This window comes from Myotis daubentonii, chromosome 15 (genome assembly GCF_963259705.1).
Source record: "Myotis daubentonii chromosome 15, mMyoDau2.1, whole genome shotgun sequence".
Taxonomy (NCBI): domain Eukaryota; kingdom Metazoa; phylum Chordata; class Mammalia; order Chiroptera; family Vespertilionidae; genus Myotis; species Myotis daubentonii.
The window spans coordinates 46205839-46229445 of record NC_081854.1 but is presented as its reverse complement, the minus strand read 5'-3'; the positions used below and the strand labels follow the sequence as shown (position 1 = coordinate 46229445).

General features: G+C 48.7%; 1 protein-coding gene across 4 annotated transcripts in view; it reads right to left on the bottom strand.

Annotated features, from left to right (window-relative positions):
- The window catches only part of RANBP10 (RAN binding protein 10), a 60041-nt gene that overhangs the window by 16156 nt on the left and 20278 nt on the right, over positions 1-23607 (bottom strand). For 2 of the 4 annotated variants that reach the window (XM_059667730.1, XM_059667731.1), the window contains one exon: positions 2441-2608. In XM_059667730.1, the coding sequence (XP_059523713.1) occupies positions 2441-2608 (168 nt within the window). The other 2 variants (XM_059667733.1, XM_059667734.1) reach the window with 2 other exon arrangements.

Here is a 23607-nt window from a genome sequence, read left to right as displayed (position 1 = left end):
CTATCACTCCAAGTTCATTGCCTTTCTATTAAATTTCATGATCTAGAAAATGCAGGGGACAGGTGATATCATCTTTAGTAAGGTCTCAGTACTATCCTTGTGGACAAGATAGAAAAATATGAGTTTCAAAATAACATAAAGTGATTCTTGAATGGTTGGTGTCTACCCCGAACAAGCTATAAGCTAAAGGGCTCAAGTCTTACCCTGGTTATCTTCCAATTTTTTAATATCTTAATAAAAATACACATAAACAAATTTATCAAATTTTAGGTTAATGCAATGCTGAAAAGAATTTTTGAGATAGAACAAAATGACCATAGAAGATCTTGACAGGCTGAAAAAATAGACAATATATCCCTAATAACAAGATTATGTGAGGTCTTGCATGGGGTCTATACAAAGCATGCACTAGGAAGATGACTTTTTAAAAACAGTGTGAGGGTTTGGACTGACATTAAGGTAGCCCTAAACTCCTTATGGGCCTGGGGACCTGACAGACAAAGAGCTCATAGACCCTGGTACTCATTTAGGGCCCAGAGGGAGGTGCAGATACACAGGAGACAGCAGGGTATACCTCAAAATGTGGTTCCTACAGCCAGGTGGACCAAGGTGTGGACAAGCTGGAAGAATAAAGAAGGCAGGAATCCAGAGCAGAAGGGACTGGGCCTGGCTACAGAGGGTGCTCTTTACCCAAGACTGAGAATCCACAGCAGTGACCCCTGGGACTGTGACAGCAGAAAAACCAAGAGCCAGAAAGTAGCTGAAGTCAGAGAACAAAGTGGGGAGTGAGGAGCCATCTTGAGACCTTGGCCTTCTCCTCCAGCTGCTAGCTCCTCACCAGCAGGATATCAGCAACTGTAGCAAGGTGGCCATGAATTTCAGAGGAGGTTCTCTGATGTGCTCCTGAGTCACCTAGGCAGCGCCGGTGCAATGCTCTCGATGCCCACTCTGGACTGTGGCATCTGCCTGCCTTGTTGAGGAATGCTGGCTCCTGATCACTCAGCCCAGCCACCAGCAAACCCCATTTCCAACAGGTCCCTTGATTCTGCCTGGGCTCAGCTCCTGGAAAAGCCACAGAAGGGCTGTGGGGAGTGGCAACCCCCTTTTAACTGCCCCTTAAGCCAAGGGAAGTGGTTCTCCTAGGAGTTGAGTTCCAAGTAAAACACCCAACTTTTTTCCTGGCAAGGCCTATGGCTGGTATGGTTCTGCCAAATCAGAGATCTCTGCAAACCCAGGCAGGAAGGCCCAGACGTCAGGCACCACCGCAGGTCTACTCTGGCCAAGGGCTCCTCTCACTCAGGGCCAAATACCAGTCAGTCCTCAGGCAAGTCATCAGGATAGCCAGCCTCTCTCTCTCAAGTTCTAACCCTAAATTTCCACACGTGTACAAGATTGCTCTTCCAAGGGACCCTCCAGGGCCCCATCACCCTCCACGGATTGCTGCTCCTCCTGGGTTCCTAATCCCAGTTGATATCACCACAAATCCAGCCACTTTCCCATCTGCCCTTCTTGCTAAGGCACCCCCATCTGTCACTAAGACCTGCCGGGCCACCCCTGTTCCCACTTCCTGCACTCATCACCACTGCCTTGCCTCAGGCTACCTGCCTCTTCTGTTGGCCCTTACATTCATCAGTCCATCCTTCTCAGTTTCACCAAAGGGACCTTTTTATTTATTTATTTTTTAAATATATTTTTATTGATTTCAGAGAGGAAGGGACAGGGAGAGAGAGATAGAAACATCAATAATGAGAGAATCATTGATCGGCTGCCTCCTGCATGCCCCCTACTGGGGGAATTGAGCCCGCAACCAGGTCATATGCCCTTGACCGGAATGGAACCTGGGAACCTTCAGTTCGCAGGCCGACACTCTATCCACTGAGCCAAACCAGCTAGGGCCAAAAGGACCTTTTTAAATTTAAGTCTGTCCAGGTTGCTATTAACCATAAACAGGTTGAAAGAGACCTGGCCCCATCTGACTCCAGCCTGTCTGTTTGCCTCCTGACCCAGAACAGCCCTCAATATTGCCCCACAGCAAACATCGCCCTGAGTGCCAGAAGGGCAGTCCAAAGTCTGGGCCCAGGCCAGGGGCATGCAAACCATTACCAATCAAGTATGTATTTGGGACCCTCAAACTTCTCACCAAACCCAAACCCTGCTCCAACAAATATCACACAGGCCAGGAGCATGACCACGACAATGCTGCTCTCTCAGCCCTGAACCTGGGCTTGATAGATGATCCTAAATGGATGGATTAACAAAGAGAATGCCCATGCTACCCTCCCTTCACCTTGCAGGCTCCAGTGCCTGGAAATGGCTGCAGTTCCCCAGAGCTCAGCAGAGGATCTATAACACTGCTTTGGCTTTAAAGCTTGCCCTTGGGCCTCTCACCAACCAAAGTGGCTCCACAGAGCAAACCTTCCAAAGTCCCCTATGTACCCACCAAGGCTGTGGCCATTCTTGGTGTAGAAGCAGGTGCTGTTGATGAGGTTGACACAGCAGCCAATCACGTCTCCTGTGGTGAATGTGGGACCATAGGGCTGACCAGTCCCCGAGGAGCAGAAGGAATGCCCATCATCTCCATGGTAACCGTAGGAATGTTTATCCCAACCTGTGGGAGAAGAGAGCAGTCACAGCTGAGTAGAGGTACTTGAGAGAAGCAAGACAGCCACAGCAGCTCACCCAGGTCCGAACTCCTCTCCCCAGCCTGCCACCACCGCCTCAGTCAGCATTCTTGGCCTCTCACAGAGCGGCTGTGGACAGGGTCTGGCTGTGCCAAATGAGCAGTGAGTCCAGCAGCTCACTACCCCTGAGGAGCTGAGGCAGCCCTACTGAAGAAGCAGCCCAAGCTGTGGTTAGCAGGAACCACATGAGTGACCTGGAAGGGACTTACTAGAAGTCCGTGCAACAAGAAAATGGGTCAGGGAAATTCTCAAGGAGAGGGGGCTTGAAATGAGCTCTGTGGTGTATCATGGTGGGTTAAAAAAAAATGTTTTTATACTTGACCTTAGCCAAAAGGCCGAGAACTGATGAAAAAAGTATTTTTTAATTGAAATATAATTTACATATAATGAGATTCTCCCATTTTAACTGACAGTTCAAGTAAGTTTTAACAGATTTTAACAATACTGACACGTTACCACGACCACTATCAAGATATAGAACATTTCCATCACTCCAAAGTTTCCTCCTACCTCTTTGCAGTCAATCCCCCTCCACCTACCAGCAGTCACTGATTTGTTCCTATGGTCTTGCCTTTCCAGATGTAATAGAAATAAAATCACGGAATATAGAGTATCTTGTGACTAGTTTTTTTCCCATTTAGTATAATGCATTTGAGATTCATCTACATTGTTAGGTATACCAGTATTTTGTTTCTCTTTACTGCTGAGTAGTACGCCACTATATGGATATACCACAGTTTGTCTATCCATTCACTAGTTGATGACATCTGAGTCATTTCCAATTTTGGCTATTATGAATAAAACCAATACATATTTTTACATACAGACATATGTTTTTATTTCTCTTGGGTAAATACCCAGAAGTGGCTACTGCTGGGTTATAAGATAAGTACATGTTTAACTTGATAACAAACTGCCAAACTGTTTTCCAAAGTGGCTATACTGGCTTGCTTTCCCACAAGCAATGTAAATGAGTTCCACATTTTCATCAGCACTTGATATTGTCAGTTGTCTTTGTTTTCTTCTTTTTCTTTTAGCCAATTTAATAGGTTTTTAACACCATTTTGGCTTTAATTTGCATTTTCCCAATGACCAAGGATGTTAAGTATTTTTTGATATACTTATTTACCTTTGGTTTATTAGAAAATTATTGAACTGTTTAAATATTTAACTTCTTAAAAATTATGTTTTCCCCTTGCTGGTTTGGCTTAGTGGATAGAGTGTTGGCCTGCTGACGGAAGGGTCCCGGGTTCAATTCCAGTCAAGGGCACATGCCCAGGTTGCAGGCTCGATTCCCAGTAGGAGTCCTGCAGGAGGCAGCCAACCGGTAATTCTCTTTCTATCTCTCTCCCCCTCCCCCTTCCTCTCTGAAATCAATAAAAATATATTAAAAATAAATAAATTATATGTCTTCATTGATTTTTTAGAGAGGAAGAAAGATAGAAACATCATCCATCGGTTATCTCCTGCACACCCCTTACTGGGGATCGAGTCCACAACCTGGGCATGCACGACTGGGAATCAAACTAGTGTTGGTTCCTGGATCGATGCTCAACCACTGAGCCACACCAGGCGGGCTAACCTTTTTTTAAAATTGGGTTGTGTACCTTATTGCTGTAAGAATTCTAAATATATCTTGGATATAAATTCTTTTGTGTGTTTTGTAAATATTTTTTCCCAGTCTATGGCCTATCTTTTCATTTTCTGAACAATGTCTCAATTTCTACTGGGATTTTGACTGGAACTGTGTTGAATCTATAGGTCAATCTGGAGAATAGATAGTTTAATAATATTGATTATTCCAACCCAAGAATATGGCACATCTCTCCACTTATTTGGGTCTTCTTTAATTTCTCTCAACAATGTTTTTTTAAAAAAATATATTTTATTGATTTTTTACAGAGAAGAAGGGAGAGGGATAGAGAGTTAGAAACAGCGATGAGAAACACCACGGATCAGCTGCCTCCTGCACATCTCCTACTGGGGAAGTGCCCGCAACCAAGGTACATGCCCTTGACCGGAATTAAACCTGGGACCCTTCAGTCCAAAGGCCGATGCTCTATCCACTGAGCCAAACCGGCCAGGGCTCTCAACAATGTCTTTTTTTAAAATATATTTTTATTGATTTCAGAGAGGAAGAGAGAGATAGAAACATCAATGATGAGAGAGAATCATTGATTGGCTGCCTCCTGCACACCCCCCAGTGGGGATTGAGCCACAGCACGTGCTCTTGACCGGAATCAAACCTGGGACCCTTCAGTCCGCAGGCCGATGCTCTATCTACCAAGCCAAACCGGGTAGGGCTCTCAATAATGTTTTGATAAATTTATCTCTAAATACTTCAATTTAGTTTCCAATTGTTTCTTGCTATTATAACAAAATATTTTGGGGGCTGGGGAAATGGGGTCAAGGTTTCTTTCTGGAATAATAAACATGTTCTAAAATTAGATTATGATCATTTGTACAACTCTGTAAACATGCTAAAAACCATTGAATGGTACACTTTAAATGGATGCACTTTATGATATGTAAATTTTATCTCAATAACACTATTAAACACATACACATATTTAATATTTGATATATTCACCTGATGTCCTGCAAACTTTTGAACTCACCAATTAGTTCTGGTAGCTTTTATGAAGATTCTTCAGAATATTTTAATACAATGTCTGAGAATAAAGGCAGTTTTATTTCTTCCTTTCCACTCTGCATGCCTTTTATTTCTTTTTCCTGACTTACTGCACTGACCAGGAACTCCAATACAATGCTGAATAGAAATGATGAGAGAAGTGAGACCTCTAATGTGTACCCAGGTTTTATACAGGGGAGAGAATGTAGGAGGTCATTCCAGGAGGGAGAAGTAAAGGTAAAGGTATGAATGCAGGTAGAACAGGACAATGTATGCTTCAGGGGCCTACCTGCCTGCTAGGTAAGGAACAGAAATGGAGCCCACAGGGCCCAGGCAAGCCCAGGACCCACACAGGGCAGACAAGCTGAGGCTGGCAGGCAGGTCTACTCCCCAAGGCAGCCCCTCCCAGTAACCTTCCCAGCCTCTGCTGCCTCCTTAGTGTCCAAGCAGCAGACCCATGTAAACATGCTTAATGACACCCTGCCCCTCTCAAGTGGCATGGGTAGGAGAAACAAAGGTTGAAGAGATGTGGGCAGGCTCTAAGCAAAGGTGTCGGGGTGAGAACAGATGCGTGATAAGGGTTAACAAGGGAGGCAGAGAGTGTGACTGAAAAGGTGGAGCTGACCAGACCTTGGAGCCTAAACTCAGCCCTGCATCTGAACCAGTGGGCCTCATAATCACAGCATCCATCCCAAGCCTTACGTATCTTAACCCATCATATCCTCAGCCAGGAACCCTCTGGTTAAATGAAGATTCCCCCCCAAAGGCCTTTAGTGGAAGACAGGCCACAGCTGAATGGCTCTGGGTGCAAGGCCCAAACCCCTTCTGCTCCCCTCCAGGTATCTCCCCAACAAGTCACAAGAAAACTATCATAAGAACTGCTCAGGGCTGGTTTTAAAGCCCCACGGCCTGGACCTGGAGCCAGGCTCTGTTCTCACCTTCCCAATTCCCCAGAGACACTGGGACTGCCTGGGTCAGGGGACGTGGTGATGCTCCAGGCATTAACCCAACTTCTACCTCCTCATTCCCAGAAGTGGGAAGGGCTTTATTATTGCTGGTGGGTATGCAAATCTTTTGACCTCAGGAAATGACTCCGGAGCACAGCAATGCCCATTTCCCCACCGATGCCCATTCCCTCATCTAGAGGCAGGCTGATAAGGTTATTTTAGGCAAGGCCTCTCCTCAGGCTTCGGTGCAGAAGGCCCTATGGCTCCTGGTGGAGGCTGCTCCCCAGGTGTATTGAAGGCCATAGATGAAGAACAGCTAGCTCAGCTGTGAGGACCAAAGTGACAACCATCCTTCCAGGTTTGGCTCAGACTGAGCCTGATGTGCCCAAGCATGTCCACCAGCTTCCCCTGACTCATGATCCATATCCACACCAGGCACAGTAGTCCTCCCTTCCCTCCCTTCCTGGATCCTCAGATGGAGCATGGGGACTTGCCACATGCAACACAGTAACTGACTACAATGTAGCAACTTGTTGGGAAAGCACCAGGATAACCCTAGTGTTTGGCTCAACAAGTACTGCCACTCCACCCACCCACCGCACCAAGAGACTGGGGGCTTGCTCATCAGCCCACACAGCTGAGAAGTGCCAGAGCTGAGATTTGAACACAAATCTTTATTGTTTAAGTATTTTGTTGTTGTTTAATATAGTATATTTTTATCAATTTCAAAGAAAAATGACTCAGGAAATGACTTCAGGTACAGCATGAAGAAGGGAGAGGGAGAGAGAGACAGAAACATCAATGATGAGGGAGAATCATTGACCGGCTGCCTCCCCACACTGGGGATCGAGCCTGCAACCCGGGCATATGCCCTAACTGGGAATTGAACCGTGACCTTCTAGTTCATAGGTCGACACAACCACTGAGCCATACTGGCCAGGCTGAACCCAAATCTTTGGGTTCCAAACCCATGTTGTTCTTGCCACAGGTACTGTCCCATTTGGGGTAGTGACTACCTTGGCAGTGGAAGCACCCCAATCCCCTGCCCCATCACCATGAGAGTGGTCAGATGCATTGGTTTTAGGGAGCTATAGACCTGGGACCTCTGTCTTGCAGTGAGTCAGGGGCCCTGCAGGCCTGCAATGAGGGAAGGCCCAGGCTCAGCCCTAGAGGAAGACACAGGCACTGACTGGTACCTCCTGTCTGAAGGCCACAACTGCCATCTCGGCTCTCTCCAAAGCACACCCACCCTCCTGCCTCACCCAAAGCCACGGCCAACAGACCAGTACACACCTCCACCGAACCCCCAGCCACTTCTTTTTCCCACAAGGATGATCCTGGGTGGCACATCTTTTATGCAGGCTTTAATATCTACCAGGTAGAAGGCTTTCTCAGACTGAAGCAGTAGGTACTCTAGAAAAACGCGTAATAATGTGGCCATTTGATTTATCAAAACTAGTGAAATAATCCGAAAGAACCATTTCCTACTTAGTGACTCAAGGAAATATGGGAGATATTTTTGTCTCCGTGTATGGGAGCTCAAAAACTTCCACCAAAAACAACAGATGTTTACATTTTCAAAGACCTAAAATAAGAATTGAAGTATTTTGAATACTTTTCTTCAAAAATAAACTATACAATTATTTTGACAAAACTACCATAGACTTTTTAGATTTTTAATTCTAACTATAAATGGTTTAAAAAATTTTTTTAACTGAAGAATTAAAAACCCAAAAAATTTATTTAGAGTCAATTCAGGATTCACCATCACCTCAGTTTCGCTGGAAAATAGATATACTTCCTGTGTGTGTTTTTTCAATTCCCAAATGATTTATCTATTTTATAGATTTACCCAAAGGAAGAAAACTCAATCTCTGTAGTACACTGAATAAGGCCTCCCAAAGATGTCCTGTCCTAATCCCCAGAACTGTGAGATGCTACTTTACATGGCTAAAAAAAGGGGCGGGGGGATTTTACATGAGTAAATTAACTCTCTTGAAATGGGGAGGTTACCCTAAATTATGGGGGGTGCACAATGCAATCACATGGATCCTTGTAAGAGGCAGGCAGGAAGGTCAAGTCAGAAAAGGCAATGTGATGATAGAAGCCAAGAAAATGGAAGATGCTACACTGCTGGCTTTGAAGATAGAGGATGGAGCCATGAGTCAAGGAATGTAGGTGGATTCTAGAAGCTATAAAAAGGCAACAAAACAAATTCTTCCCTAGAAACTTCAGAAAGAATACCATCCTGCTGATACCTTGATTTTAGGACTTCTGTCCTCGAGAACTGTCAGCCACTACTATTGTTACAGCAGCAATAGGATACTAATACAGTCCCCTATGGCTATAAAAGTTATTGAGCATCTGGAAAGATTTGTGCAGAGAAGCAACACCTCAGCTCCTTGTCTCCTCACAGTGCTATAAAGTTAAAAGCTTTTCCAAGAAAATCAGAGCTGTAATGTATCTTCAGTTGAAACTATCATTTGATAGCCAGTATTTTTCCAAACACAATTAAGTCTCTGTGTGTAAATAGATATATTATGTATGTGTGGGAAAGGCAGCTTAGGGTTAAAAACAGATTGTTGTTATACAGCTCATTTAGTAACAGTGGCTACAGCAGCAGCTTGGTTTAGGGCCACTATGCTAAATTCCTATCCCTTGAAAAGGAAAAGCATCATCAACTCCAGACCTACTCTATGAGGTTGACAAGAGGGTGTGGTAGGTGGTATGAAAGGAGCAGAGAAAATATAATATACTAGAGGCCTGGTGCAAGAATTCATGCACAATGGGTTCTCCTCATCCCTCCATCCTCCCGCCTGGCCAGTGATCAAGGCCAATAGGGGCTGGCTGGCCAGGGGGAGGGACCGTGGGAGGTTGGCTGTGGGAGTGCACTGACCACCAGGGGGCAGCTCCTGTGTTGAGCGTCTGCCCCCTGGTGGTCAGTGCATATCATAGCTATGGGCCAGTAGTCCAGTTGTCTAGTCATCACAGTTGCTTAGGCTTTTATATATATATACTAGAGGCCCAGTGCACAAAAATTTGTGCACTCGGGGGGGGGAGAGGGGGTCTCTCAGCCCGGCCTGTGCCTTCTCGCAGTCTGGGACCCCTCGGGAGATAACGACCTGCTGGCTTAGGCCCGCTCCCGGGTGGCAGAGGGCAGGCCCAATCCCTAGGTGCAGCCCCTGGTCGGGCTCAGAGCAGGGCTGATTGGTGAGTTGGGGTGCCGCCCACTGTCATGCACAGAGCAGGGCGGATCGGGAGGTTGCGATGCCACCCCTAGTCACGCTCAGGGTAGGGCCGATTGGGGGGTTGGGGCACCGCCCCCTGTCACACTCAAGGCAGGGTCGATAGGGAGGTTGCGGCGCCACCCCCTATCACGCACAGAGCAGGGCCCATCAGGGGAGTTGGGGCTCCGTACCCTGTCACACACAGAGCAGGGCCGATCAGGGGGTTTAGGAGCTCCCCCCTGTCACACACAGAGCAGGGCCCATCAGGGGGTTGGGGAGCTCCCCCCTGTCACGCACAGAGCAGGGCCGATCAGGGGGTTGAGGAGCTCCCCCCTGTCATTCACAGAGCAGGGCCAATAGGGGAGTTGGGGCACCACATACTGTCACACACAGAGCAGGGAGGATCAAGGGGTTGGGGCGCCGCCACTGTCACACTCAGGGCAGGGCCGATGGGGGGGGGGGCGCCGCACCCTGTCACACACAGAGCCGCAGGGCGATCGGGGGTTGGGGAGCTCCCACCTGTCACACACAGAGCAGGGCCAATCAGGGGGTTGGGGCGCCACACCCTGTCACACACAGAGCCGCAGGGTGATCAGGGGGTTGGGGAGCTCGCCCCTGTCACGCACAGAGCAGGGCTGATCAGGGGGTTGAGGATCTCCCCTGTCACGAACAGAGCAGGGCGGATAGGGAGGTTGTGGCCCCGCCCCCTGTCACACACAGAGCCACAGGGTGATCAGGGAGTTTGGTCACTGCCCCCTGTCACGCTGATCCCGGTGCTGGGAGGCATATTACCCTTTTACTATATAGGATAGAAGCCTGGTGCACGGTGGGGGCCAGCTGGTTTGCCCTGAAGGGTGTCCTGGATCAGGGTGGGGGTCCCGCTTGGGTGCCTGGCCAGCCTGGGTGAGGGGATGATGGCTGTTTGCATCAGGTCACACCCTCTTCAGGGTGGGGGTCCCGCTTGGGTGCCTGGCCAGCCTGGGTAAGGGGATGATGGCTGTTTGCATCTGGTCACACACCCTTTAGGATGGGGGTCCCCACTGGGGTGCCTGGCCAGCCTGGGTGAGGGGCTGAGGGCCGTTTTCAGGCTGGCGGGTGACTGAAGCTCCAAACCTGTCCTTTTTTCCTTTTTTTTATTCTGGGCCAGCTTTAGCTCTGAGGCTCGGCTCCAGCTCTTAGGCCTCCGCTGCTGAAAGCAGGTTTCTGGCCTTTGTTTACCTTCTGTATTTGAAACAATGTTGCAGTCCAGCTGGCTGAAGCCCGTGGTTTTGTTTAGCTTCTATAATTGTTACAATGTTGCTTAGAGTGCAGCTAAGAGGCCGGCAAGCCAGGCGGGGAAAGTTGGAGTCCTCCATCACTGAGGCAAGCAAGCCTCCCTGTTCGCATCAGCTGCCTGGCTGCCAGCCGCCATCTTGGCTGGCAGTTAATTTGCATATGGCCTTGATTAGCCAATGGGAAGGGTAGCGGTCGTACGCTAATTACCATGTTTCTCTTTTATTAGATAGGACTAGAGGCCCAATGCATGAAATTCGTGCAGGGGGGGGGGGGTCCCCCCTCAGTCCAGCCTGCACCCTCTTGCAGTCCAGGAGCCCTTGGGAGAAGTTGGCAGTCAGACATCCTTAGCGCTGCTATGGAGGCGAGAGAGGCTCCCACCACCACCGCTGTGCTCACCAGCTGTGAGGCTGGTTTCTGGGTGAGCAGTGCTCCCCCTGTGGGAGCACACTGACCACCAGGGGGAAGCTCCTGAATTGAGCTTCTGCCCCCAGGTGGTCAGTGTGCATCATAGCGTCCAGTCGTTCCACCGTTTGGTCAATTTGCATATTAGACTTTTATTATGTAGGATAGATTAAGAAAACCCATAAGCGGGAGAACCAAGATGGCGACATAGGTTAACGCCGGAGTTTGCTGCTTTGAACAACTACTTCAAAAGTGAAACCAAAAAACGGAAGGGACATCACCCAGAACCACAGGAACGCTGGCTGAGTGGAAGTCCTACAACTAGGAGGAAAGAGAAACGCACACGGACACTCAGAGGAGGCGCAGTGCTGAAGTCAAATTCTGAGGTGCGGAGTGCGCGGAGCGGGCTGGCGGCGGAGGGCGCGGTTGGCGTTTTCAATCGGGAGGGAGTCGCAGACTCTGAGCTCCAGATCCAGGTGAGTCTTTAGGGACCCAGACTCAAACGGGAGAAGCGGGACTGTCTGGCTTCGGTCAGAGCGAGTGCAGCTTTCTCTCCCAGCTTTGCAGCGGGTGTTGGGACTCAGAGAGGCAGAGCCCCTGGGGACAGGACTGAGAGCCGCCATAACTGCTCTCTCCGGCCCACCCTGTTGATCCTGTGCGACCCGCCCCGCCCAAGCCCTGCACAGAGGCATTTGCCGGATAGCCTCAGGCAAAGGCTAGATTAGCACCTCCCTAGAGGACAGAAGTTCTCTCACTGCTGACACAGCTGATTCTCAGCCACTTGGCCTGGAGGTCAAACCCTCCCTGGAATTAGCCACAACAATCAAGATTTAACTATAAGACTGCGAACAAAGACCACTAGGGGGTGCACCAAGGAAGCATAACAAAATGCGGAGACAAAGAAACAGGACAAAATTGTCAATGGAAGAAATAGAGTTCAGAACCACACTTTTAAGGTCTCTCAAGAACTGTTTAGAAGCTGCCGATAAACTTAATGAGATCTACACGAAAACTAATAAGACCCTCGATCTTATATTGGGGAACCAACTAGAAATTAAGCACACACGGACTGAAATAATGAATATTATACAGACGCCCGACAGCAGACCAGAGGAGCGCAAGAATCAAGTCAATGATTTGAAATGCGAGGAAGCAAAAAACATCCAACCGGAAAAGCAAAATGAAAAAAGAAACCAAAAATGCGAGGATAGTGTAAGGAGCCTCTGGGACAACTTCAAGCGTACCAACATCAGAATTATAGGGGTGCCAGAAGATGAGAGAGAGCAAGATATTGAAAACCTATTTGAAGAAATAATGACAGAAAACTTCCCCCACCTGGTGAAAGAAATGGACTTACAGGTCCAAGAAGCGCGGAGAACCCCAAACAAAAGGAATCCAAAGAGGACCACACCAAGACACATCATAATTAAAATGCCAAGAGCAAAAGATAAAGAGAGAATCTTAAAAACAGCAAGAGAAAGAAACTCAGTTACCTACAAGGGAATACCCATACGACTGTCAGCTGATTTCTCAACAGAAACTTTGCAGGCCAGAAGGGAGTGGCAAGAAATATTCAAAGTGATGAATACCAAGAACCTACAACCAAGATTACTTTATCCAGCAAAGCTATCATTCAGAATTGAAGGTCAGATAAAGAGCTTCACAGATAAGGAAAAGCTAAAGGAGTTCATCACCACCAAACCAGGATTATATGAAATGCTGAAAGGTTTCCTTTAAGAAGAGGAAGAGGAAGAAAAAGGTAAAGATACAAATTATGAACAACAAATATGCATCTATCAACAAGTGAATCTAAGAATCAAGTGAATAAATAATCTGATGAACAGAATGAACTGTTGATTATAATAGAATCAGGGACATAGAAAGGGAATGGACTGACTATTCTTGGGGGGGAAAGGGGTGTGGGAGATGTGGGAAGAGACTGGACAAAAATCGTGCACCTATGGATGAGGACAGTGGGTGGGGAGTGAGGGCGGAGGGTGGGGCGGGAACTGGGAGGAGGGGAGTTATGGGGGGGAAAAAAAGAGGAACAAATGTAATAATCTGAACAATAAAGATTTAATTAAAAAAAATAAAATAAAATAAATAAAATTAAATTTAAAAAAAAAAAGAAAACCCATAAGCAAATAAGAAAATAACTGGTAGGTAAAATGTGCTCTGAAGAAAACAAAGCCAGGTAATGGGCTAGAAATGGGAATGGGGATGAGGACTGACCAGGATAGAGTAGTCAATTTAGCTTCCTGAGTGATGATCCCCAAGAAGAGGTCTGCTTGATGAGAGAAACAGGAGGAACTTTTGGGGTAAAGGAAAAGAGCTCTGCATGTCTGAGAAACAGAAAGGCAGTCACAAGGCTGAAACTGAGTGACAGGAGAGACTCGAGTAGGGTCAGCAGGACTGGCTGAATGTGGGTGCTAATGAATGAGAGAAACAAGGATGACTCCCAGATTTTTTTCTTGGGCAAATGGGTGGATGCTAGTACCATTTACTGAGAGACAGGAAAGATGGGCTGAAGTAGCAGGCCTTTTAGACACATTAAGTTTGAAATATATGGCCGATGGCTAAATATAAGGCAGGTGAGAAGACTGGCTCATCCCAAAAGTGGCAAAGCTATGATGGGGAACACACTCACTAAATAAACAGTGGTGTGGACAGAATACCTAAAATGAAGTCACTGGAAGATTTTCCTACTGTGTCATCCTGACACAATGGCTTTCTGTTTCTCCTATGGGAGTAAAATTCAGGCTAGTCAAAGATTAGGCCAAAGCCGGTTTGGCTCAGTGGATGGAGCGTCGGCCTGCGGACTGAAGGGTCCCAGGTTCGATTCCGGTCAGGGGCGTGTACCTGGGTTGCGGGCACATCCCCAGTGGGAGATGTGCAGGAGGCGGCTGATCGATGTTTCTCTCTCGTCGATGTTTCTAACTCTCTGTCTCTCTCCCTTCCTCTCTGTAGAAAATCAATAAAATATATTTAAAAAAAAAAAAAAAAAAAAAGATTAGAAAGGTCAGAACACACACAAGAGAAAGGCATCAGAAGCCCAAAATAGACGAGATGTTAAAGGGGATGAAGTTACTGTAAATGAATTCAGTCACCCCACCCTCGACAAACCTTCTCTCCACTGCTACTCTTAGAAATTGGGCAAACAGGAGAAAAACCATAAGACCAAGGCCTAGCCACAGTTGCACATTTTGTAGCCAGTTGTTGTCAGTCTCAGGCTAGGGTCCTACAGAGTGGACTGGCCTCTGTTAGAAAAACACACTGTAGCCCTAAGTGCCAGGGCAGCCAGTGTGGCCTGAAAGTATTGTCCCTCCAAGATGGCAGGTTCTGGGCAGTCACTTACCTCCTCAGACCTTTGGTTCCCTTCTCCACAAAATGAAGGGGTAGCAATTAGACATCACCATCAAAGGGCCATAGGTGTGTACTTGGGAGAAACATTCAGAGTCTCCAAACCAATCAGTAGGTGGGATAATCCCCATCTGAGGGGTGAGGAAACTGAGGCACTGAGAGGCTGCATGAACCTGTGGTCTTAGAGATGACACTATTCCGAAGCTCGATTCTCCTTCCTCTGAGGGAGCACCAAGTAGGTAACCACGAGGGTGAAGCGACCACCTCCTTCTTCCTGAGGTGTCCCCCAAAGACATAGGGAAGAGGAAGATGCTCTAAAAGTAGAGCAGCATGAGTTCCTCAAGATGGGCTCCATCAGAAAAAACTTCAGGTGCCCCTACAAGGTTTCTGGACCCCAAGCTTGGCTGACCTGACCAACACTACTCCCTATCAGTGTTTGGCTGGGTTCTGTGGACTTTGAGAAGGGACTGGGAACAAAGCCTCCTGGTGCCCCTCCCCCAAGTCCACAAGAACAGGGTAGGAGAAGGCGTGCTAGGATTTGTCTGAGCGCCCTGCTTCTTTGGGAGAGAGCACTCACCTTCTCTTAAGAAGTAGCTCCTCCCTTGCACCCATCCTGTGGCTTCAGTGGGAACTGCTAATCCTAGTAATCGCCCCTCTCTCTACCAGGATGACCCAAGATTGATCAATCACAGATCTTTCTGGAATTTTTCTACAAGGGAAGTAGAAACCTGAGGTAGAAAGCTGGTTTGACAGACGAAAGCTAATATGCATAAAGCAGAGGCAAAAGAGAGATACAGAGAGAGGGACCTGGCTCCTGTTTGCCTGAGGTCTGGTGAAACAGCTGATTACAGATGGGTTTCTCTCCTTTAAAGCAACCAAAGTTCTCTAATGAAAGCGACCACATCGAAGCATCTTTTTGCTCACCTTGCATACCAGCTGACCCACCTTGCATACCTGCTCATTCTCTCATCAAGCAGACCTCTTCTCGGGGATCATCACTCAGGAAGCTAATTTGACTACCCATGAGTAGTAGATGCTCATGAAATGTTTGTTGAAATGAAAAGGGAAAAGTGGCCAAGGGCTGGCAAGAAACCGGAAGCACAAGATTGTCAATGTGTATGACCACATTGTGACACACCATCTGTGGGCAATCCTGGGCTTGACTGTGAGGAATGTTGTTGTCTTTTTTCTCTTTTTTCTGGGCCCTGGAAAGAGGCCTGTAGCCAGGCTGCAGACCTGGCTCCAACCCTGGGTAAGTATTTAACTTCTCTGGGTCTCAGTTACCTCATCTTGAACAGGACAGGTGACGTAAATATCTCTACCAGCTCTAGAAGAATCCATGTTCTAAGTCTTCCTTCCCGTTAAGAGGAGCCAGCAACTAAGGTCACTCCCATATTTCTGCGTGGACAAACCTCCCCTCCAGCCCCACCACCCTCGGCTTCAGAACTGGACCTCCCTTTCTACCCCCCACTCCTACCCTGGAGCCAAAGTCAGCAACTTGCTAAGCGTGGGCCCTGGCAGCATGTGTGGTCACCCCTCTCTGGACGGGACCCCTGTGAGGCTGGAATGATGGGCCCAGGAATGAAAACTGTGACCCTCACCACAGGGCCAGAGCCAGCTATCTCAGAGGACAGTGGGATGTGAGGGCCAGAAGAAAACAAGGGGACACAGCTGCCAGGGTCAGGCCCTGCAGGGAGTCAGGACCAAGTGGTTGTGGATCAGATGATGTCTAGAGCTACACGATGGGCACGACACTGACAGAGAGTGCCACCCTACTAACCATTCTTCCCTCTTCAGAGAGAATGGGCCTGTCACTCCCAGAAATAACTCATGTGTAGCCAACCTGACGCCCCCACAGAAAAGCCTATCCCCTGTCACATCAGATGCCAATGATGCAATAAGAAGCCAAGCCACATTCAGGCCAGGAGACAGGAGGCCCCAGGTGCCCAGTTCAGAGGCTCTGGCACCACCCACTTCCTCTTCCATCATCACTCAGAGGGCAAGTCCCAGTCAGAGAAGTGTGGGGGTGGCTGAGGAAATGGTTTATCACCTTGGCACTCCCAGATGCCACCCCCAGTTACAGTGTCCTAGAGTAGAAGACTCCCCATGGGGGTGCCAGGGACTCTAGCATGATTGTTCCAGGAGCCCACCCTATGCCACTTCCATCCACCAGGACACATCAAGAGCTTCAGTCCCAGGGCAGCTGGAATAAAGAGGACTCCTACTGCCAAGTGGAAAGATTTTGCATCATCAGCATATTAGCACAGAACACTGGGAGGGAGCCGGTGCTGTGCCTGCCCAATAGTTTCTGGTCCTGGCCCACGGCTGACCAGGTCAGAGTCCAACCCATGTCATGTTCATAAAGATAGCCTAACAGTTGCCCCCCAGGCCTCCAAACCAGCCATCTCTCCCAAATAAATAGATCCTGGTCATCAGTGGACTTTGAGGTCAAAGTGACTTGGGTTTGACTTCCCATTCTGTCACTTCTTAGCCCCTATAGTTCTCCTGGCTAAACTCTTTCAGGCTGGTAGGAGGATTAAATAAGAATGGACATGGAACACCAGCCCACAGAAGGCATTCACCTATGAGTTTTCATTCCCTCTCCATCTCTAACACTAGCTCAGTGATCAAGCCTGGGTTCTACAGACTTCCTTCTCCCCTTTTCCCTGAAGGAGCGGGCACAGGTGGAGCTAGCATCATCTACCTCTCCTGACAGCCCACCAACAGCAGCCCCAGGCCTGCTCCACTCTTATTGGTTCCCAGTTTTCTGGGGAGGCCACCTGACTCTAGGGCACTTAGTAGAGCTCAAGAGCCATGCCCAGTGGCTCTCCGAATGTTACTCTTGAGGCTGGCAATGGAGGAAAGGAGCTGGGCTAGCTTCTTAGGAGAGAGTGCACATGTCATGGAGGACCTCATGGCAGAGCTGCTTCTCAAGGGTGATTACCCACTCACAGCTATCTTTCCCCAGAAATCGATCAGATAGATGCCCTTCCCATAACCTCAAGTATCTTTAAAACTCTGACAAGAGCAATGCCTGGAATAGCTCAACAGTGGGTAATGGGAAAGCAAAAGCGAGTGTTTCATTCGGCAAATGCTGTAGGGTGACATCAGGGACGCCCTATCACAGCACTCACATGGCTGCTACCCCAAGCCATGGGACCAGGATTAACACAATCTTAAAATGATGCCTTGGACAACTCTAGGACAAAGAAGCAGGGGATTCCCTGGATCCTTCTCTTCATGGTGCTCAGAATGAAGGCCATGGTAAAAAGGGCAAGAGAAAAATGCTGAGGCAGGGAGCTGACACCAGGTGGAGCCTGCCCTCGTAGGGGCACCCAGGCCCTACTCTGACACAGAGCCAGGTGTCAACTTGAAACCTGGGCAGGGTGAGGGACTGCACACCAGCACCTGTACTAGTATATAAAGGGGCCTCCACAAGTCACACTCCTCCCCCGCCGCAAAAGGAACAAATACCTGACGGCAGAAGAAGCTCAGGGGCAGCCAGATGAGTCTAGCTGGGTCTGGCTAGGACATGGCTCATATGGCATCTGGCACATCTGGCAGGACTACTCGCCTACACCTCAGGTTCCCATAGGACAGGCTGGGTCTGTCATCCATGCTGAATCAGGCTTAGAAAGGGGTGGCACTGTCCCACAAAACTGAGGTGCAACCTCAGCTGCCAGGCTTGGTATGTCTCTTCTGGGGTTGGCTTTGGCTTTTCCTTGTTTACACTGAGCTCCTTGTGAACCTTGGGGAAAGTCAGAGGACAGGTTACTCCCTGGTAATGTAGGAGCCTGTGACTTTGCACATATTGCCAGATCCTGAGAGATGGACATGCACAAAACCCTTCCCAAAAGGAGGCTCAGACATAGTGTTCCATGTTTCCAGGGCCCCTATACAGTCTCCCTCTGCCCCGCACTACGAATGCAAAGGGATGAGCAGTAACTGGTCCCTACTCAGTTCCACCCTGTTGTGGCCCCTGCCTCCAGCCACACAGGACACTTGAGAATCTCTGTTTTCAGAGACTGACAAACTCGGGTTTCAGAACTGGCCCCTCTGCTGTCGATGAAACCTCTTATCTCAAGACTTAACCTGCCCTGAAAAATAGTCTTAAATCCAGAATCTTTATCTCTGTGTATTTGGAAGAAGAAAATAGGATAAGAAACCCCCAAGCCCAGGAGTAGTAATTTCCAGATCTGATTGAGTCGCGTCATTTCAAAAGGCTTCCAAGCAGCCTGGTATGTTGTGGTAATACAGGTCTCCCTGTAGGTGAGGGAAGCGCCCCACAGGAAAGGAACACGGGCTTGGCTGGCCATAGGGCCAAGGGCGCTGCTGGCCCGGGGAGGAGCAGCAGGGGAGCAGAGGGCCTCTTACAAGAAACAAGTTCTGCAGCAGGGGCCACGGCGGGTCCTGCAGCACCAGCACCATTAACCACCATGTGACCCACCAAGGGCTTTGACCAGTTACCTAGTCCTTGGGCCCACCCTCTGTTCTGGACTGACCAGTAGATAGAACTTGTTGCCAGAGATGCAAGGCCTCTGGGTATCGACCCCGTCCAGGTCTCTTCCCAAAGATGTCTCTGACAGAGGAACAGAACAAAAAAGGCAGCAAGGGGTTGGGCAGCCCCAGGCACACAAACCCCAACCTATCTTCCCATAGTCCTCGTCCTGGGCAGCTGCCCAGTGGCTTTGGAGAATCTCCTGGCTGCTCCCTTTCGAGGCAGGGCTGCTGTGAGACCCCGATAGGCTTGAACTGCAGGGCCATCACCAGTTGGCTTCTTTCCTCCACCAACCTGGCACTTACCTGGGAGGCTTATACAGCACCTACTGTCATTCCAAGGCCTGTTCCCAGGTGCTCTGCCAAGGTCAGGAGGAGGTACACACAGAAGTCCATGGGGGCCCTGATAGCTCAACCCACCCAGCTGGAAAGAAGCATGGCTTCCTTCATGGAGATTGGGACTGAGCAACCCCAGAGAAGACCCCTGCAAAGCACTGTAGATTCTGGGCTGAAAGATGCTCCAAGAGAGGCAGTGGTTAATGGTGGGCACAGAGGGGGCACATCAGCTGTGAGCAACAAGGGTAATCAGCCTACATGGAGTGGGACAGAAGCAGTACCTGTTTGGTGGGTGCAGACAAAAATAGCATCAGACTACAGGAAACCCACCTACGTGCTAGTAATCCCTAAGGCATCTACTACGCACACCCACCTGCTATTGAGATACCTTACACTGCATGCGCTGTACCCATCAAGGATAGGGAGAAAGGACATGGAACAACATCCTGTTGTTTACTGTCAGTGCCTGCCACACCACCTAGAGGTTAGGCTCCCCGTGACCTTGGCACAGACCCCCACTGTTCTGCCCTGATCTCTGCTATCTGCTGTTGCTCTCCCGTGGCACAGGCAGATGTGAAATATCAGCTGTGTGCAGAAGGTGTCCCACCCGGTAGAAGCAGGGCCCTCAAACAGGGTCATGCTCTTAATAGCCCACTTAGAGCAGGCTTGGTAAAAAAAGCTCTAGCGGCACTGGCTGGTTTGGCTCAGTGGATAGAGCGTCGGCCTGCGGATTGAAGGGTTCCAGGTTCGATTCCTGTCAAGGGCATGTACCTGGGTTGCAGGCACATCCCCGGTGGGGGGTGTGTAGGAGGCAGCTGATCGATGTTTCTCTCTCATTGATGTTTCTAACTCTCTATTTCTCTCCCTTCCTCTCTGTAAAAAATCAATGAAATATATTTTTAAAAAAAGCTCTAGGGGAAGGAAAAGATGCTCATTTGAACAGGCTCATACTGTGGAAAGAAGGGAGACAGTCCATGGTTGGCATCTGCTTCAGGGACTATGCCCTTCACTCCTAACCCCCAGCTGTGGTTCTTACTGCTGCTTCTTTTTCAACAGTTCAAGGAAAGTGTACGTCCATGCGCCTGGGTTCTCCTTTGAGGGGTTGTAGTAATTAAAGTAATATATGCCAGTCTGGCCAGTGTGGCTCAGTGGTTGGGCATCAACCCATAAAGCCAGGAGATTGTGGTTTGATTCCCGGTTTGATCTGGTTAGAGCACATTCCCGGGTTGCAGGCTCAATCCCCAGTAAGGGGTTATGCAGAAGGCAGCCAATCAATGATTCTCTCTCATCATTAATGTTTCTATCTCTCTCTCCCTCTCCCTTCCTCTCTCTGAAATCAATAAAAAACAAAACCTATTTTACAGTACTATATGCCACAGCAAGAGAACAGCTGCCTCCTCCACAGAAACAGCAAAGGAGAAAGCTACCAGCTGCCCAGCTCTGATGCAGATGGGGCTGCCTAGCTACACAGCCTGAGTCTCCCAGAAGGAAGATCTGTCCTACCCTCGCCCCCCTCAATGCACCCAAGCTTGGGAGAAGCCAAAACCCTACTCTCTATCCACACCCCTGACTTTTCCTCCCTGCTTCCCCAATCCAAGGATTCCAGCCGCTGCCATTCACTGCCAGCTCACTGATGGGTGTGGCTGCAGGTACACTCACCTGCCTGCAGATCATCCTGTCCTGCTTCCAAGCCATTTGGCCAAGGGTTCTGACATTCTTACTTAAGGCCACACCTGTTCCTTGGTTTCATGCTTAAGGAGGCCAAAAACACCTTACGAAATGTAAACAAACAAACTTCCACATCTTCCAACAGAAACCTCTGACCGTGCAAGCTAAGGCCTGCCCATCAGCTCCCAGGAAAGTCTGAGCACCACAGCCTCACATGAGAGGCACTTTGTTACCATCTGCCCCGCAGCCAGCACAGCAGCCCTCTGCCCCTGACCGCCCTAGAGGCTCCTGCTGAGCCAGTACAAGAGAACACTTGAGCCCTGACTGGTTTGGCTCGGTGGATAGAGCGTCGGCCTGCGGACTGAAGGGTCCCAGGTTCGAATCCGGTCAAGGGCATGTACCTTGGTTGCGGGCAAATCCCCAGGGGGTGTACAGGAGGCAGCTGATTGATGTTTCTGACTTTCTATCCCTCTCCCTTCCTCTCTGCAAAAAAATCAATAAAATGTATTAAAAAAAAAAAAAAAAAAGAAACCCATACCCATTAACAGTGGCCTCCTTTAAAAAAAAAGAGAGAGAAAGAGAACACTTGAAACATCAACATCCTGACTTTGGTTGCCATGCTGTCCTTTCTCCATAATTCAACTCCAGCTAACATGTGTCCTCAAATCCAGAAAACATAAGCACTGGAGAGAAAATGTAGACATTTGACTCCAGGTGAGTGTACTTGATATACAAACATTCATAAAAGAAACTTAAATGTACAGGTACTTCCTTCGTCAGGTAGGAAAAAAATACCTTTCTCAATAACAATAGCTAACATTTATGTACCCTTTGTTTGTATCAGGCACTATTATAAGCACTATATAGGAATTAATTAATCCTCTAGCCATCCCGTATGAGTTAGGTACTATTATCACTTCCATTTTAAAATGGGGAAACTGAGGCACAAAGAAGTAACTTGCTCCAGGTAACAAAGCTGCCAGGACGCAAATGCAGACAGCGGGGCTCCAGAGTCCGTGTTCTTAACCACTGCTCCACCATAGCCCTAGAGGTCTGTTTCTTCCCGTGACTAAATGTGAGCCAGTAATTGGTTCAATGACAATGAGCCTTCACATACAGAAAAGGGGGGATAGTCATTCCCCGCTACAGGTAGAAGGTGGTGACAGAGACCTCACACACATTCAGCACCACAATCCTTAGGGCAGTGTGGGAAGGTTGAGTTTCAAACGAAGGCTTCTGGCTGAGGGCAGGCTGCAAGCCAGTAGGGACCTGACTCAAGATTGGTTCCACCACACTTGGCTTGCTAAAGCCACTGCACTGAGCACAACAAAATGCAGGAATGGCCGCTTCTCACAGCCCAAGTACATCTGTGCTCACTCTGGGAGAGTGATGATAAAAAAGATGTGGTCCAAATCTCAACAAGCTCACAACCCAGCAAGGACATGGCTGGGTAAATGTAAAAAAGTCACATGAAGCAGGTGACAAGTGTCATCACAAGATGGGATCAGGGCTGAAGGGGTCAGTCAAGGTTGCACAGAGGGTCACAGGCAGGAAGGACACCCCAGGACAAAAAGGGGCAGAGTAGGGAATGTTTGCAGCATGTTTGGGGTTCTACACAGACATGCTGGTATGTGGTGTGTGTGGAGGGCAGAGGTGGCAGAAGAAACTGAGCAGAGCCTGCAGGGTCTGTGTCCTCTGGCCGGAGGGATCAGAGGCACAAAGCAGGCAAGGGGCAGAGTATACCAGGGAGTGGAGAGCAGAGGCCTAAAGTAGTGCTCAATCAGGAGGCCATGGACACAGCCGGGTGGAGGCAATGACAGGAGGAACAGAGAAGGGGGCCAGATTGAAGAGACATTTGGGGAGTGGCAGACCGTGGGACGAGGGAAAGGAGGGCATGGAGATCACTGAGGAGTCACACCTGGGAGCAGGGCAGACAGTGGCTTTCAGCAGAGAGGAAACACATGAGGATCTGATTTTTGCAGGAAGATAACCTCAGTTTGGGCCAAGCAGGTTCACAAAGCACTGAGGTTTCTGGAGGTGTGAGCTGCTCAAAGACAGCGTGGAGACAGAGGAGTGAGTTGCCTGAAGGGTCCTCCCAGCTACCCTTTAACTGCACTTGCAGGGCCTGGCAAAGTACACCCAACCATTCACAGGCCAAACTAGAGTCTTCCGGATCCCGCAGGGAAGGTGAGAACTGCCTCCGCCTCCTCCACACCTACTTCACTTCAGCTACTGTCAGTTCTAATCAGGAACAAAACCCAAAAGAAACCAGAGAAACGGGTTGCCCAGGCTGGAGGAAGAAAGGAGAGGGGGGCGGGAAGCAGAGAGAGAGAAGAAGGTTTCCCCTATAGTTAAGAAGAACTTGCTTCAGAGAGAAAGGAGACTCTCACTCAGGCCAGGCCATCATCTGTTCTTATTGGTTTCACTCAACCAGATCAAGAACCATAAGAAAAGTGGCTTCAGTTCCACACTTGGCCCTCTCCTTCCTCACAAACTTTTCTTCTAAGGACTCCTAAAAGGCAGGACTAAGAGCCCTCTTTGGAAAAAGCCAGCTGCCTTCTCTGTGTCACAGACACAAAAAG